This window comes from Nyctereutes procyonoides, unplaced genomic scaffold (assembly GCF_905146905.1).
Source record: "Nyctereutes procyonoides isolate TBG_1078 unplaced genomic scaffold, NYPRO_anot_genome, whole genome shotgun sequence".
Classification (NCBI taxonomy): Eukaryota; Metazoa; Chordata; class Mammalia; order Carnivora; family Canidae; genus Nyctereutes; species Nyctereutes procyonoides.
In genome coordinates, this window is record NW_026575029.1 from 2,764,216 (window position 1) to 2,779,416 (window position 15,201).

The 15,201-nt window shown below is 40.0% G+C and overlaps 1 protein-coding gene across 4 annotated transcripts in view; it reads left to right on the forward strand.

Annotated features, from left to right (window-relative positions):
• The window catches only part of FAT1 (FAT atypical cadherin 1), a 127,893-nt gene that overhangs the window by 47,282 nt on the left and 65,410 nt on the right, over positions 1-15,201 (forward strand). For all 4 annotated transcript variants that reach the window (XM_055315671.1, XM_055315675.1, XM_055315674.1 and 1 more), the window contains exon 3: positions 8,900-9,214. In XM_055315671.1, the coding sequence (XP_055171646.1) occupies positions 8,900-9,214 (315 nt within the window). The remainder of the gene's footprint in view (positions 1-8,899; positions 9,215-15,201) is intronic.

The following is a 15,201-nucleotide window of genomic DNA, read 5'->3' on the forward strand; positions in this document are numbered from 1 at the left end:
TTTCCTTTTTCTCCTGAAATTTTGAATTGTCCTTCATGTCTTAATGGCACAGAACAACAACAAGGCTTCTAGCATCAGATCCTTCACCTAGATCCCTGAATGTTGTGAAGACAGCAAAACCAATTTTTTTCCCCCATCTGGTCATTACATTTTTTACATTCCATTGAAACCAGAACTTTTTCTCTGGAAACTGCAGACTGTGTTCGGTTATTTTCATGCTTCTTTCAAATTAGAGGGCACAGCCAGAGACTGGGAGGTGCTGTGGCATGATAATCTGAAGCCAGTGTCTTTGGGATGGAATCCCAGGTCCACATGAACAAACTGTGACTTTGGGCAAGTTGTTGGTATTGTTTCCTCCTCTGTGAAATAGGGTTGAGCATATTATCTACTTAATAGAGTTGCTGTAAAGATTAAATGAATTAATATATGAGAAGTGTTTAAAATAGTTTCTAGCACATTATGAGTTCTGTATATGTGTTTGTGGTTATAATATTAGCAGCAGCAGCATCATTAATGTTTCCCTTGCTGTGTTTCCAGTCATGAATGGCTTCTCATCAAATGATACAGCAAGCAAGTCATTGGTTTTGAAAGATCAAGTCACGGTAATAATCAGTACCATGTCTTTAGTTAAATTAGAGAGATGATTTTACAAAATGACTTACTCAGTTTTTTGCTGTAAGAGGGCAGAGAGGTATCTTGAACTATGCAGCGTGTTAGTATAACTGTCTAGCATAGCAGCTTGCTTGGCCCATGAGGGGTGCTGTTTAGTTGGTTCATTTTACTTGTTTTGACCTTTCTTTTTATCAGAAGCATGGGATATTTACTCTATTTGTATGATCTCAAGCACTTAAAAATTTCACTTATAGGGATGGGCGCCTGGCTAGTTGGGTTGGTGGAGCTTGCGACTCTTTTTTTTTTTTTTTCTTTTTAAAGATTTTATTTATTTATTCATGAGAGACACACAGAGAGAGGCAGAGACACAGACAGAGGGAGAAGCAGTGTCCATGCAGGGAGCCCGATATGGGAATTGATCCTGGGACTCCAGGATTACGCCCTGAGCTGAAGTCAGGCGCTAAGCCCCTGAGCCACCCAGGGATCCCTGGAGCTTGCAACTCTTGATCTCTGGGTCGTGAGTTCAAGCCCCATGTTGGGTGTAGAGCTTACTTTAAAAAAAAGTTGATTTACATATATGTGTATACACACACATAAGTGTGTGTATGTATATATATAACATTTAGTACTTAACGAAAATCAGATAAAAATTTGGACATTTTATCCCTTAAAGAAGGAAACACATTAAATAGAGTCAGAAAAATTGAGCCCCATCCCACACACAATGTCGTACCTTAGTCTTAGTATGTCTTTTCATTGTAATTAATAAACCAATATTGATACATTCTTACTAACTACAGCCCAGAGTTCTTTCAAATTTCCTCAGCTTTTTCCCAGTGTGCCTTTTCTGGTCCAGGATCCTGCCCAGGCTCCCCCATTACATTTAGTCCTCTTGTCCCCTCCTGCTCCTGTTGGCTATGGATGTTTCTTAGACTTAACTGGTTGGTTGGTGATGGACCTCCTTTTTTTCAACAACACGTGCTTAACAAGCACCCTCTATTTACCATGCCCAAACAAAACAGGCAAAACATCCCTGCCCTCAAATGGTTTGCATTTTAAGAGGGAGCCTATAGTCTGCTTTTAAAATTTAATTTCAAAGCAGAATGTCTTATAGCAGATGAATATTTAATATGACATCTGTGGGATTTCTGGGTTTTCCATATTTAGGAAAAAGTTATAACCATTTATGGATTAATTGCAGACACATAGATATTGCATCTCCAGTGTGTAGAAAGTATCTGTTCTTTTAAAGTGAGTATTGTTGAAAAAAAAAAATCTAAAAAAAAAAATTTGAGTATTGTTTTTATACTTGGGAAGTCATTTATCTCCAGAAGACTTATTCTGTCTATGATGAAGACTACAGAATTAGAGGAAGGAGTAGTCAGTTGCTTGTTGCCACAGGGAAAATATTATCCAAAATTGTATTTCATGTTTAAAACAAACATGATTTGTTTTTCTTGTGATTGACCAAAGAGGCTTTCATACAGTTGCTGCCTTCAGCTTGGTTCCAGAAAAATTAAAAACAAAATGCATGTGGCATGATCTAACAGAAAGGAGAGAAAGATTTGCAAATTTCTGTTGCTCGGCTGTTGCTGCTGATGCTAAGTATTTTTGAGCCGGAGTAGCTGAAGAATCTGAAATAGCAAGGTTTTGTTGAAACTTTTGGCATTGGGGCTTGATAAGGGGGCCAAGACCTGTTAAACAAAGAAAATTCCAGGAAGAAAGATGTTCTGTGGCCATGGAAATTTGAGTTAAAACATTTTTGGCAGTATAGTGGCTACATATAATTTTACTTTTTGCCTTAAAAATCACTGTGTTGAAAGCATCCTGTTCCACCTGTGTCAGCTGGAGGACGTGCCGGCCTTTCCTATTCAAGGACAAATATTCGAGTTAACGCCATTAGCCATCAGTGGTGGGTAGCAGGAATGGGTTATTCTTGGAAACCTCTCTGTGCTTTTGAATTATTTACTTGAGGAACTAATACTATAGCCTGTAACCTTGGGATAATCAGGCTATGAAAAAGACAGCATCGGTACCTAATTATTACATATGGACAGGCATGAATCTTCTAGAAAGACATTTTGCTGTGAGCTCTTTTCAACGACATGGGTCAAGCTCTTTTAACAAAATTACATTGTATTTATTTCCCCTTTCAGTCTAGCTGTTCCACTGTATGCACTTCTAAAGTCAGTTTCCATAGTGACATCTGGTGGTGGCTCTGAAATCCTAGAGGGTATGTTTGGAATGATAAATATTTTTCCTTTAAGAGCTCCAGATTTCCGGCTTCTTTCAAATTTCTCAGCTTATTAACAACTTTTCTTGAAAATATCTTCATTGTATTCTTGAGGTTGGAAAGCTAGTCATTTATTGCCTCTGTCATGTTTCATTAAAGCAAAGGAATGATTCCTTGTAACATTGCTGGGTGGTGCATATAACAGGCTTGTCTAAACTTGTCTCCATACTCACAGTATACATCCCAGAATCACGAAGCAGCACCCTGACCTCCCCTACTGTACCAGAACCTCGTGATTCGGAAGGTGGCCCCCCCCCCCCCCCCCGTCACCTTTCTCACTAGAACCTTGCTCTTGATCTTCTGGTTGGAGAGACCTGTGGAGGGTCTGAGCTCCCACTTCTCTTGCTCTTACAGCCTGGGCTTACAGATCATCGAGTTGCATGCTATTCTTGGCCCCTCAAAGCAAAAGCAGGGGACGGAGGGGTTGGGTGGCTCAGTGGTTGAGCATTGGCCTTCAGCTCAGGGCGTGATCCTGGGGTCCTGGGATCGAGTCCTGCATCAGGCTCCCTGCAGGGAGCCTGCTTCTCCCTCTGCCTGTGTCTCTGCCTCTGTGTGTGTCTCATGAATAAATAAATAAAATCTTAAAAAAAAGGAAACAAAAATAAGAGCAGAGATGGCAGAGAAAGAAGGCAAGAAGTTTGAAGATGCAGGGAAGAGTTTGTGTGTGGATGGGCACATGTGCCAAATAAATATGGTATCAATGTGGCATGTGTTAATGAGAGGTATCTTCAAGACCGGAGTTTGAAAATTTATAGCTGTCGTTGGTGGTTCTGTAGTTGTTAGAGAATTGTTTCAGGAAAAGGGAATTTATAACGTCGTGCGGAAAAGGTGGTTGTTATTGGAAGCTGGGGTCATGGGTAGAGACTGATAGGAGGGAGGTGAAGTTTTGAGAATAAAGTAGATTCACTTCCAGTGCTGGCTGGGAGCTTTGGTTGTCACCTTCTGGCATCAAAGGTACTGATGAGGAGTCCTCGGTGTAGAATTTTGAAGATATCTCTTTTATTTTATTTTTAAAGATTTTATTTATTTATTCCTGAGTGTCACAGGGAGAGAGGCAGAGAAATAGGCAGAGGGAGAAGCAGATGGGACTCGATCCCATGACCCCGGGATCACGCTCTGAGCCAGAGGCAGACGCTCAACCACTGAGCCACCCAGGTGCCCCAAGATTTGTCTCTTATGAATGATTGAAGGTACTGCTGAAGTTACAGAAGGAATCCGTCTGTCCATGTTGGTTGTGGCTACAGGGAGGATTGGGGATACAGGTAGGAGTGTGGACACTGCTTGTCTTCCAGATGCTCAGTTCTGATGAGCCCCTGACTGAGGTGGTGCCTCATTCTAGATTCTAAACTCTGTACCTGCTTAGCTTCCTAAACTTGGCAGATCCTTCCAGCTTTCTATAAAAACAAGGGAGTTGCACTGTTGGATTGCCGGTCTACTGTTGTTGAGGTCGCCAAGGCTAGATCTGCTACTCTTTCTTTGTCCCTATGTAGCCCAGACCGCTTCTGGCTCTTCCCCGGGTCAAGGTGGAGCTCAGTGTGGTGCTTCGTGCCTGGAAGTCTTCAGTAGATGCACCTCGTGACTGAGCAGGGAGATGAAAAAGCAGAACATAAAATAACTTTGCATACATGAGGTCTTTTCCCACTTTCTGCTCTTAAAAATAGTGCTTAGAAGTAGAATCAGCAGTTAGAATAAGACTTAGGCACTGTCCCCGAACCTCTGTGGCCGGAGTCCTTGAATATTCCTTTCTTTTATTGTCCTTCAGGTGTTGGGGGGGGGGGGGAACCTTTACGTAAGCAATTGAAAACTTGTAGCTTCTCTTCATGGCATCAGCCCCTGGTGGTCCCCAGTGTCTTTGGTGCCGTGGAACCTGTGACCGTGATGCTGGGCCCGGTCATGACAGTCTAGCCTGTGGTGAAGACCCTGAGTCCTGGAATCAGACCGTCTGATTCAGATCCCACAACTGTTGATTGGAGCCTGTTTCTTAGCCCCTCTAGGGCTTGAGCTTCTTTCCTCATTTGTAAAGCTGGGGTGAACATCTTATAGTATGTGTGTGTCCTGTAAGTGATTTAATGCATGTGAAGTACCTAGGCAAGCCCTTTGTGTACTTTAAAAAATATTTATAAATACAGTAGGCTGACTTGAATTATTGTGAATTTGAGCATTCTCGTTAGAAGACATAACTCAGTATGCCCTCCTTTCCCTTTGGCATCAGAAATTCACTTTATTTTACAGTTATCTCTAAGCTATATTAAATAATTTTTACAAGGATATAATTAAAATACATGTAAACATAAACATCTTAGCAATTACTATGATATAAATATATATACTCCATGAATTCATGAAAGATGAACATCTGAGCATCTCACTTATGCATATTTAATATTTTAATTGCTAATTAATACCATCCTGGTTTTCTCCCATATTTGAGGAGAGTCATTTTGCTCTCTCTCTCTCTTTTTTTTTAAGATTTTATTTGAGAGAGAGAGAGTGTGTGGTTGAGCATGAATAGGAGGAGGGGCAAAGGGAGAAGCAGACTCCCCGCTGACCAGGGAGCCCGATGTGGGACTTGATCCTAGGACCCCGGGTTCATGACCTGAGCCAAAGGCAGATACTTAACCGACTGTGCCACCTAGCCATCCCTGTCCTCTAACTTTTAATGTTAAGAAATATCTGGGAGTTACCTTGGATTTGGAAACAACTTCTCCTGATGGTGGCTGCAAGGTCATGCAAAGAAGGATACGGTTGATCCTCTATTTGCCAGGTGATAGCTGGGAGAAGGGTGGCTCCCAGCAGAAGGCATCCCGTAATTGTATGCTACAGTCCGCGTACTTAGAGTAGACTCGAAGTGAAACTTGATGGAAAAGAAATAGCTGCTTTTGCCTGTGATTTAAACCTTGTATTTGTATTTTACATTATATACTTATATATACTTATATGCTGTATACTTATGTAATTTAGATACTTATATATAAACTGCAAATATTATATATTTTCTTTCTTTTTCCACCATGAAACTGGAGAAAGCTATTATATGTGAATGAACATTTAATACAATCCTTCTGAATACTGACATGTAAAAAAAATAGGTTTGACTTGTCCTTTTAGAGTTTTCACATTATATTTTGTTTACTACACTTATGTCGTACCACCTTGGACCAGTGGCATTTTGTTGGCACTGATGTCAAAGGTTCATGGTGTTTGAACTCCACCTCTGCCATTTATTATGACCCCAGGAAAGTTCCTCATCGCTCTTAATCTGAGGTCTTCATCTGCAATTTGAGGATGATAGATCCACATATGTAGTCAGGTTGGCTGTGACAACACAGTAGTGCATGTGAGACGGTTATCATAGTGCCTGGCATACAGTAAACACTGAACAAATTTGTTTCTGTAATTATCATTGTTACTGAATGCCTACAGATGACACTTAGAGGGACACAATTAAAAAAAAAAAAAGCAGATAGCAACATGAAGGGAGTATTAGAGCCAGAAAGAGGTAAATACAAACATCAACCATGTAGCTTTCTTCTTGAAATTTGCTAATTCTTCACCTGTCAGAGGAATCATGTTACATTTTAATGGCAGAGCACAAAGGAACATATGTACACTCATTTCTTAATATGCAATCTGAGTAGAGAGAACATTCTGTTATTCCCTGACTTCCTTTGCACCCCTTGATGGGGGTGATGAAAAGGGAAACTGGAAAACATTACTTTTCCCTTGGTCACTAAGGACACTCTTCTTTCAGGCCAAAAACAGGTAGAGTTTTACTAATTTAGTGAACAGACTGGAGACACGTAGACTATGTTTGGATTAGACAAAAAGGAAAACATGCTGATTTTTCTGACAGTTACCTCTGCTGCATAGGGAGACCAGTTAGTTCCTTTTTATTTAAGAGTTGTGAGGCTTTGTTCATTATTCCTGGGAATATTATGGCTCCATTTTGAGGGTTTGCTAAGAATTAATGAAACCGTTGTACGTAATTATGCTTTCTGAATAGTGGTCCTCATTTCATGGTCATCTATTTCACATTTTAATATTTGGTTAAGTTTGGTATTTATACCTTGTAAACCTTTGGGGGGGGTGTTAGATACGATGATCTGACACTCGAAATAAGTGAGTTTTTGTGATACTGCTTCACATAAGTAAAGATGTACATTTATGCAGTGATCAAAACCTAAAAAAGCAGATTTATGTTTGGTTGAGATAAATACGGTTTCATTTTCAGTGCAGATTAAATTGACATTTGTTTGGGCATTTGGGTGGCTCAGTTGGTTAATCATGTGCCTTTGGCTCAGGTCATGATCCCCGGGTTCTGGGATCCAGCCCTGCATTGGGCTTCCTGCTCAGTGAGGAGCCTACTTCTCCCTCTCCTTCTGCCTGCTGTTCCCCCTGCTTGTGCTCTCTCTCTCTGACAAATAAATAAAATCTTAAAAACAAATTTATTCTTTTTCCTGTAGTAGATTGCTGAATGGGAAACCAGTAATGCTTAGAGTTGTAGGATTTCCAAAGTCCAACCTGAACCCTATAATGTTGAATCCTCAAAAGTAGCATTCATTCAGAATGATTAATGCACAAGAAAAAAAAATGAAGTGCAAAATTTCAGGAACACCAAAGGACAGGATCACACCATTGAATAAACAGGTGGGATTTCCCTAAGAGTAATGGATATTTCCACTTTATCATTATCGTGAGAAGTGGTTAATCCTGGGATTGAGTAAGATTTTGACTGGTTTCGGTGGCTGGGCCAGAACATTACAGACACTTTAACCCTCTTTGTAATCCTGTAACTCATCTTTTACTGGTTGACTTAGTAGGAAATGTGTTCTAGTTTGGGTCCCAATTGAGGAACTTTCTGTACCATCTTCAGCGTAAGGCATCTCTTTACAAAAAATAAATAGATAAGTAAATATATAAACCTATTTAATTGAATAAGTAATTGAATACGTAATTATTGGGCTCTGGGTAAGGTGCAGGCTCTGCCAGTTGGAATTCAAGAATGATGTGGCCTCTGCCCTTGTGGAGCTTACTCATGATTGTAGCAGAATTTATATTTTTAGCACACTGGTTGTATTGCCATTTGCCTAAGGGGGCATTAAAAGAAACTAAAGGGTTTCATTCCATGGGCAAGAGACTTGAGCAGACCCTTATTCTGGATTTTGACACGCTGTACTCTGTGTATACCAAACTGCGATGCGCCGAGGAGTGTCGCCTCTGTATCTAGACTCAAGCAGCAGTCACATGAATGCAGTGTGGGAAGCAGGGGCTGCTAGACTGGGGGCTCTGACCTGGACCATGGCTTGTTGATTTTGTCTCTTGGTCCCTGATTAACCTTTAGGAAAAGTAGAGAATCTCACAAATTTCATCCTTGGAAACACAGAGCACTGGGCCATTAGCTGATCTCTTAGTGCCCATATTCTTGGGTTATTTTGAGACTTAACTGGGATACTATTTGTAAAGGGTTCTGCACGGTGCCCGACACCTAACACTAATAATAATAAACACTTGGACAGACCATACTACCCGCCGGGTGCTAGTCTAATTGTTTATGTGTGTATTTGCTCATTTAATCAACCTGTGAACATACTGTTGTTTCCATCTTACAGAAAGAAACAGAGGCACAGGGATCCCTGGGTGGCGCAGCTGTTTGGCGCCTGCCTTTGGCTCAGGGTGCGATCCTGGAGACCCGGGATCGAATCCCACGTCGGGCTCCCGGTGCATGGAGCCTGCTTCTCCCTTTGCCTGTGTCTCTGCCTCTCTCTCTCTCTCTCTCTCTCTCTCTCTCTCTCTCTCTGACTATCATAAATAAATAAAAATTAAAAAAAAAAAAAGAAACAGAGGCACAGAGAGGGTTAGCTAATGTGCCCGAGAGCATGCAACTCTAAGTGACGCACAAGCCTTTGAGAAAAAGAGTTGTTATTTAGGTTGACACTTGGTCAACGAGGCAGGTTGTTGTTGTTGTTGACGACATGCTGTCTTCTTTCTTTCCAGGTGTCATAGAGACTTCAGATCGACTGGACCGGGAGTCCACCTCGCATTACTGGCTAACAGTCTATGCAGCAGATCGGGGTGTGGTGCCTCTCTCCTCATTTATAGAGATCTACATAGAGGTTGAGGATGTCAATGACAATGCACCGCAGACATCAGAGCCTGTTTATTACCCAGAAATAATAGAAAATTCTCCCAAGGATGTATCAGTGGTCCAAATAGAGGCATTTGATCCAGATTCTAGCTCTAATGACAAACTGATGTACAAAATTACAAGTGGAAATCCACAAGGATTTTTTTCAATACATCCTAAAACAGGTATGTATCGATAGTATTGTGTGAAACCTTTATGCTTAACACTTCTTGATGCGGGGAAATTAAGAATTTTCTTAATTTTACCACTTTTCTTTATTTTGATAAATCATTTCCCCTTTGAGTTATTCCAAACAAGGCTTTATTTCCTGATGAGAACTTAATCCAAATGTTTTTCTTTACCCCCTTTGAACTTGTTTTTATAGAGCTTATTTTATGACTTTGCTCATTAGTGGAATTTCACTTTCAGGTGAAAAAACAAATACAGTGTTTCAGTAAAAGCTCCTAAATTAGTGATATATCTTAAACTCACTGCAGATTCTACTGCTGCTAAATGTTCAGTGTTCTGAACTCTGCTTTTTATGAAGAATTATCAAAGGAATTTCACAATTCGCAGTATCTTTCTGTGTGGTTTTAGAATTTTTTCATAGAGTATTTCTGTGTCTCTGCAGGCAAGAGAGGATCAAGATTAAACAGTTTTCAGATTGGGAGCAGTTACGTTCTTGAACTGATACATCAAGTTTTCCCTCTGTTTTCCCAGGGTCTGACCCCCTGCTTGTAAGTGGGTAGCGCCTTGACTCCAAAATACTCTTCCAAAATCAGTATCAACTCTTAATCTTTGTTCTTTTACATTTGACAGCATCTCTGTTTTTATTAGTTCTTCTCTTTTGCCTTATTTCACACACACAAAAAAGAGCTTCCACTTGTGATTTCTTAATCACACTTAAGACAGAATCACCATATGACATTGTGAGGATTGTTTATTTGACGGAAAGAAAACTTCTTATTGAATAGATCACTGGCCTTTGAAAGTAGGGATGGTTCAGTGAGGTGGTACTTTTCAATAGAATCTGGTTAACGGAATGTTCTGAAGAGTGAGATTGACTAATGTATTTATATACCTCCATCATGTCTTTGCTAATTCTGTCTTTCCTTATTCTAGGGGAGTTGGCCTGTTAAGTTACTGGGTTGTCTATTTGATATATAATAATATGCAAAAATCAAAATTAAAGAGGCATTCTCCACTTCCTTACCAGTCTTCGCTGTCCACTTTTTTGTACTATTCTTATTTTGTGTTCTTTGTTGAATTTTATTTTTGAGGTAGAAAGAAGATTGAGGTCAGTATCTGTACCAAAACCACTGTACAGAGATACCAGGTAGAGATCAGTGTATATGTTTTGTCTCTAAAAAGCATATTAAAATGTTGGTTGTTTTTAAACCTCTTGTCACTCACAGAGTCTGTCTTGATTGTTGAAAGTAAACTTAAGTACAAGTTTAATCTTGAATGTATGAGATTTTTTTTTTTTGTGAGTTAATTATGCCTTAGCTCTTTGGCTGAATTTTGATGTGTCTCTTTGATAAGCAAAAAGAGTGAGGTTTGATTATCAAGAATGATTGAGTTGGGGGTGCCTAGGTGACTTAGTCATTTAAGCATCAGACTCTTGATTTCGGCTCAGGTCATGATCTCAGGGTCCTGCGATTGAGCCCCAATCAGGCTCTGCCCTGACAATGGAGCTTACTTAAGATTCTCTCTCTTCCCTCTGCTCTGCACCACCCTCCCCCACCCACATGCATGTGCACACTCTGTAAAAAAAAAATTTAAAAAATGATTTAATGATTGAGCTGACAAAGTACAACATCCATTCATCATAAAAACCTTCTGCAACGTAGTTCTAGAAGGAACATTCCCTCAACATAATGAAGGCCTTATGAGGATAGCTAATATCATCCTTAATGGTAAAAAACTGAGAGCTTTTCCCCTAAGGTTAGGAACAAGACAGGGATGTCCATTCTCACCACTTTTATTCAACATAGTGCTGGAAGTCCCAGCCATAGCAATCAGACAACAAAAAGGAATAAAAGGTGTCCAAATTGGTAAGGAAAAAGTAAAACTCCCACTATTTGCTGACAACATGATAACTGTATATAGAAAACTATAAAGACTCCACAAAAAGTGCTAGAACTGATAAATGAATTCAGTAAAGTCGCAGGATACAAAATCATTGTACAGAAATCCATTGCATTTTTATACACCAATAATGAAGCAGCAGAAAGAGAAATTAAGAAAACAATCCCATTTACAGTGACACTCAAAATAATAAGATCCCTAGGATAAACCTAACCAAAGAGGTCAAAGACCTACACTCTGAAAACAGTAAGAAACTAATTAAAGAAATTGAAGAGGATACAAAGAAACGGAAAGATATTCTATGATCATGGATTGGGAGAACAAATATTGTTAAAATGTCTTTACTACCCAAAGCAGTCTGCCCATTTAACACAATCCCTATCAGAATACCAACAGCATTTTTCACAGAGCTAAAATAAACAATCCTAAAATTTGTATAGAACCACAAAGGACCTCAAATAGCCAAAGCAGTCTTGAAAAAGAAGGGCAAAGCTGCAGTCTTCAAAACAGTATGGTTCTGGCATAAAAATAGACACATAGATCAGTGGAACAGAATAGAAAACCTAGAAATAAACCCACAACTGCATGATCAACTAATCTTTGACACTGCAAGCGGGAAAGAATATCTAATGGGAAAAGGACAGTTGCTTCAACAAATGATGTTGGGAATACTGGACCAGCAGCATGCAAATGAACGGACCACTTTCTCACACCATACACAAAACATAAACTCAAAATGTAATAACTTGAAACCATACAAATCCTGGAAGAGAACACAGGCAGTAACCTCTTTGACATTGGCCATAGCAACGTTTTTCTGGATATGTCGCCTGAGGCAAGGGAAACAAAAGCAAAACTAATCTGTTGGGACTACATGAAAATAAAAAGCTTCTGCACAGCAAAGGAAACAAAACTAAAAGGTAACCTACAGAATGGGGGGAGATACCTAATTATTGGCTAGTATCCAAAATATATAAAGAACTGCTACAACTCAATACCTGCAAAACAGATAATCCAATTTAAAAATGAGCAGAAGACTTGAATGATATTTCTCCAAAGAAGACATCCAGATGGCCAACAGACACATGAGATAGATGCTCAGTGTCACTCATCATGAGGGAAATGCAAATGAAAGGTAGAATGAGACCTCCCCTCATACCTGTCTGAGTGGCTAAAATAAACAAATTAAGACACAACAGGTGTTGGTGAGGATGTGGAGAAAAGGGAACCATCCTGCACTGTTGATGGGAATGCAAGCTGGTGCAGCCACTGTGGAAAACTCTATGGAGGTCCTCAAAAAATTAAAAATAGAGCTACTCTATGATCCAGCAATGGCACTACTGAGTATCCAAAAGATAGAAAAACACTAATTCAAAGGGATACGTACACCCTGATGTTTATAGTAGCATTATTTACAATAGTCAAACAGTGGAAGCCACCCAGTTGTTCATCAGTGGATAAATGAAGAAATGGTGTGTGTGTGTGTGTGTGTGTGTGTGTGTATGTGTATACATATGCACGTGTATACATATGCATACACACAATGGGAGTATTAGCTATAAGAAAGAAAATCTTGGCATTTGCAACAACATAGATGGAGCTATAAAGTGTAATGATTAAGTCTGTCAGATAAAGACAATACCATATGATCTCACTCATGTGAAGAATTTAAGGAGAAAAACAAATGAGCAAGAGAAAAGAGCGAGAGATAAAGCAAGAAACAGCCTCTTAACTCTAAAGAACAAACTGATGGTTACTAGAGGGGAGGAGGTGGGGGGATGAGGGAAAGAGGTGATGGGAATTAAAGAGTGCACTTATGAGGAAATGAAATGAAGACCAAAAAATAAAGTAAAAAAAAAATAATTGAGCCATATATGAATTTAATTACAGAAGAGAGAGACAGAATCTGAGAGTTGTTTTGGAAGCATTGGGGGTAGGCTGCAGGAGCCTGAGCCCATTAGAAAGGCCTGGAATGAAGAGATTATACTGAGTCATGAAGACTGGAATCAGCATCTGTAAATGATTCACAAGAGACTTGTTGAAGCAACACACTTGCATAGTGTTTTTACTGCACAAGCAGTAGCCAAGTTCAGCTTCATTTTTGTGAAATAAAATGAAAGAGAACTAAGCCAAAAAATTAGAAGGCACTATGAAACATAAAAGAAGAAAGATAAGAAGTCTATAAAAATTTCACAGGGTTTCAGAGTCAAATTGGGAGGCAATAGGAATCTAGAAGTTAAAGTCTTGAGGATGGTCATTCAGAATATAGCTATCTCCAATTTTAAAATTGACGAATTAGACTTTAAAGTGTTTTCATTTTCCCTGTGTCTTCTCTCTTCTAGATTAGAGGGAGTCTTCTGTGAAGAGACAGGCAAACAAGCAAGCAGTAATTGTGCTTTTGAATATCTGAGGCAGTGCTCTAGGTCTGGGCATAATGTGTAATTAAAGACGCTTAAAGAACTGATGTCTGTTGTGGGCAGCCTTGAAATGTTGGTGATCTCTGGGGCCTCTGAAAGGACCAGAGCCCTGCTCTGCTGATGTGTGTCGAAGAAATGTGATTAATGTGGCATCGCATCTTCTGTTACAGCTTTCTATTCTGACAGTTCTTGGGAGGGGATGTCTGCTGAGACAACTTCTTGATCTTCAGGGATAATAAATCCCCTCCAGGGGGTCCACAGCCAGCTCCAGAAACCCCTGGGTGGGAAACACATGCATCCTGCTGCTAGGGCCACAGGAGCAAATTCATAAGGATTACAGGAAGCTTTTATTTTTTTTTATGAGTTGAAGACAGGTAATAGGGGGGAATAACTATAGTTAGAACGCAAGAATGTTTTTGTTGTGAAGTATATTACAAACTATATGGGTAGTAAAGAAGTCTAATGATTTCACAAGTCGTGTAAAGTCTCTAAAGATCAAGAAATAACCGTATTTTAGCTTCTTCGTTATTAAAGATTAAACATAGCTATACAAGGCCTGTCTCCAGATGATTCTGTTCCCCCAACTCAGCAGAAACTTTGAGCATGATCCTCAGGGCCCCAACTGCAATGCTTCAAAGTATACATCTTGCTCAAAACGTTTAAAGCAGACCTATTTTTAATGGGTAGGTCGGTATTATGGGAGGGCAGATCGTGGAGGCCGATGAAAGAGTCTTGTAGAAGAAAGTTCCCGTGATTTTCTGACCATAACACCACCTGGACACCCTAAATCATGTTCTTTAATAATTAATGGCTGAGTGAGAAAATCAGTGGTCTGGAAATCAGGGGGTTTGGGCAGGAGTGAGGCTTTCACCTCTGGGATCGTGGGGAAACCTGGCTTCCTGGTCCTTCCATCTTGTGATTAGTGACGAGCATTTTTGCACGCCTGTCGAGGGACGTCTACAGAGTGCAGACACTCAGAATCATTTATGGGAAAGATGCCACCTCCTCTTCCATTCACATCTGCTGCGTTTGCTCTATTAACTGCATTAATCAAGACTTTAGTAAATTGATCCAGGATAAACACATTTGATGGAATAAAATGCATCCACTTGCTCCTCTGGTGGTAAAGATAAGTTCAGGACCCTGGTGATTTTTCAGGATGTCCAGCAGACTAGAGAAAGCTTAAATTCATTGTCATTCAGTCATGTGTTTTTGCATCAAGCATTTACTGAGCCTCTCCTCTGTATATAGCATGTTAAGAGATGCTTTGAAAGTTCATAGTCTATGGACGTGAAATGGCAAACGGAAACTTCTGTGGGTACGGGGTAGTGTGGCCCTGGACTGGGATAAACAACTCTGGAGGAGGTGAGAAACAGATTGATGGGGTGGGTGTAGTTAGGAGGGTGAGGCCCCTTGCACAAGTTACTGGGCTGATTTTGAAGGTCGGGAAAGTGGACGGTTGGAGAAGAGGTAGGGGATGTTCGTCATGTTGGGGGACAGTTTGATGTGGTGATGAGCATTAGCAGCCAGGCGATCAGTTAGAGGAGTATGGGGGAGAATGTGCTGGAAAAATCTTCAATACCGGAATAATGGTTGAAAGACAATATTTATGTTATTTTTATAAATAAGGACCTATTTTTTAGAATGTGCCTGTAATTCCTCAGAAT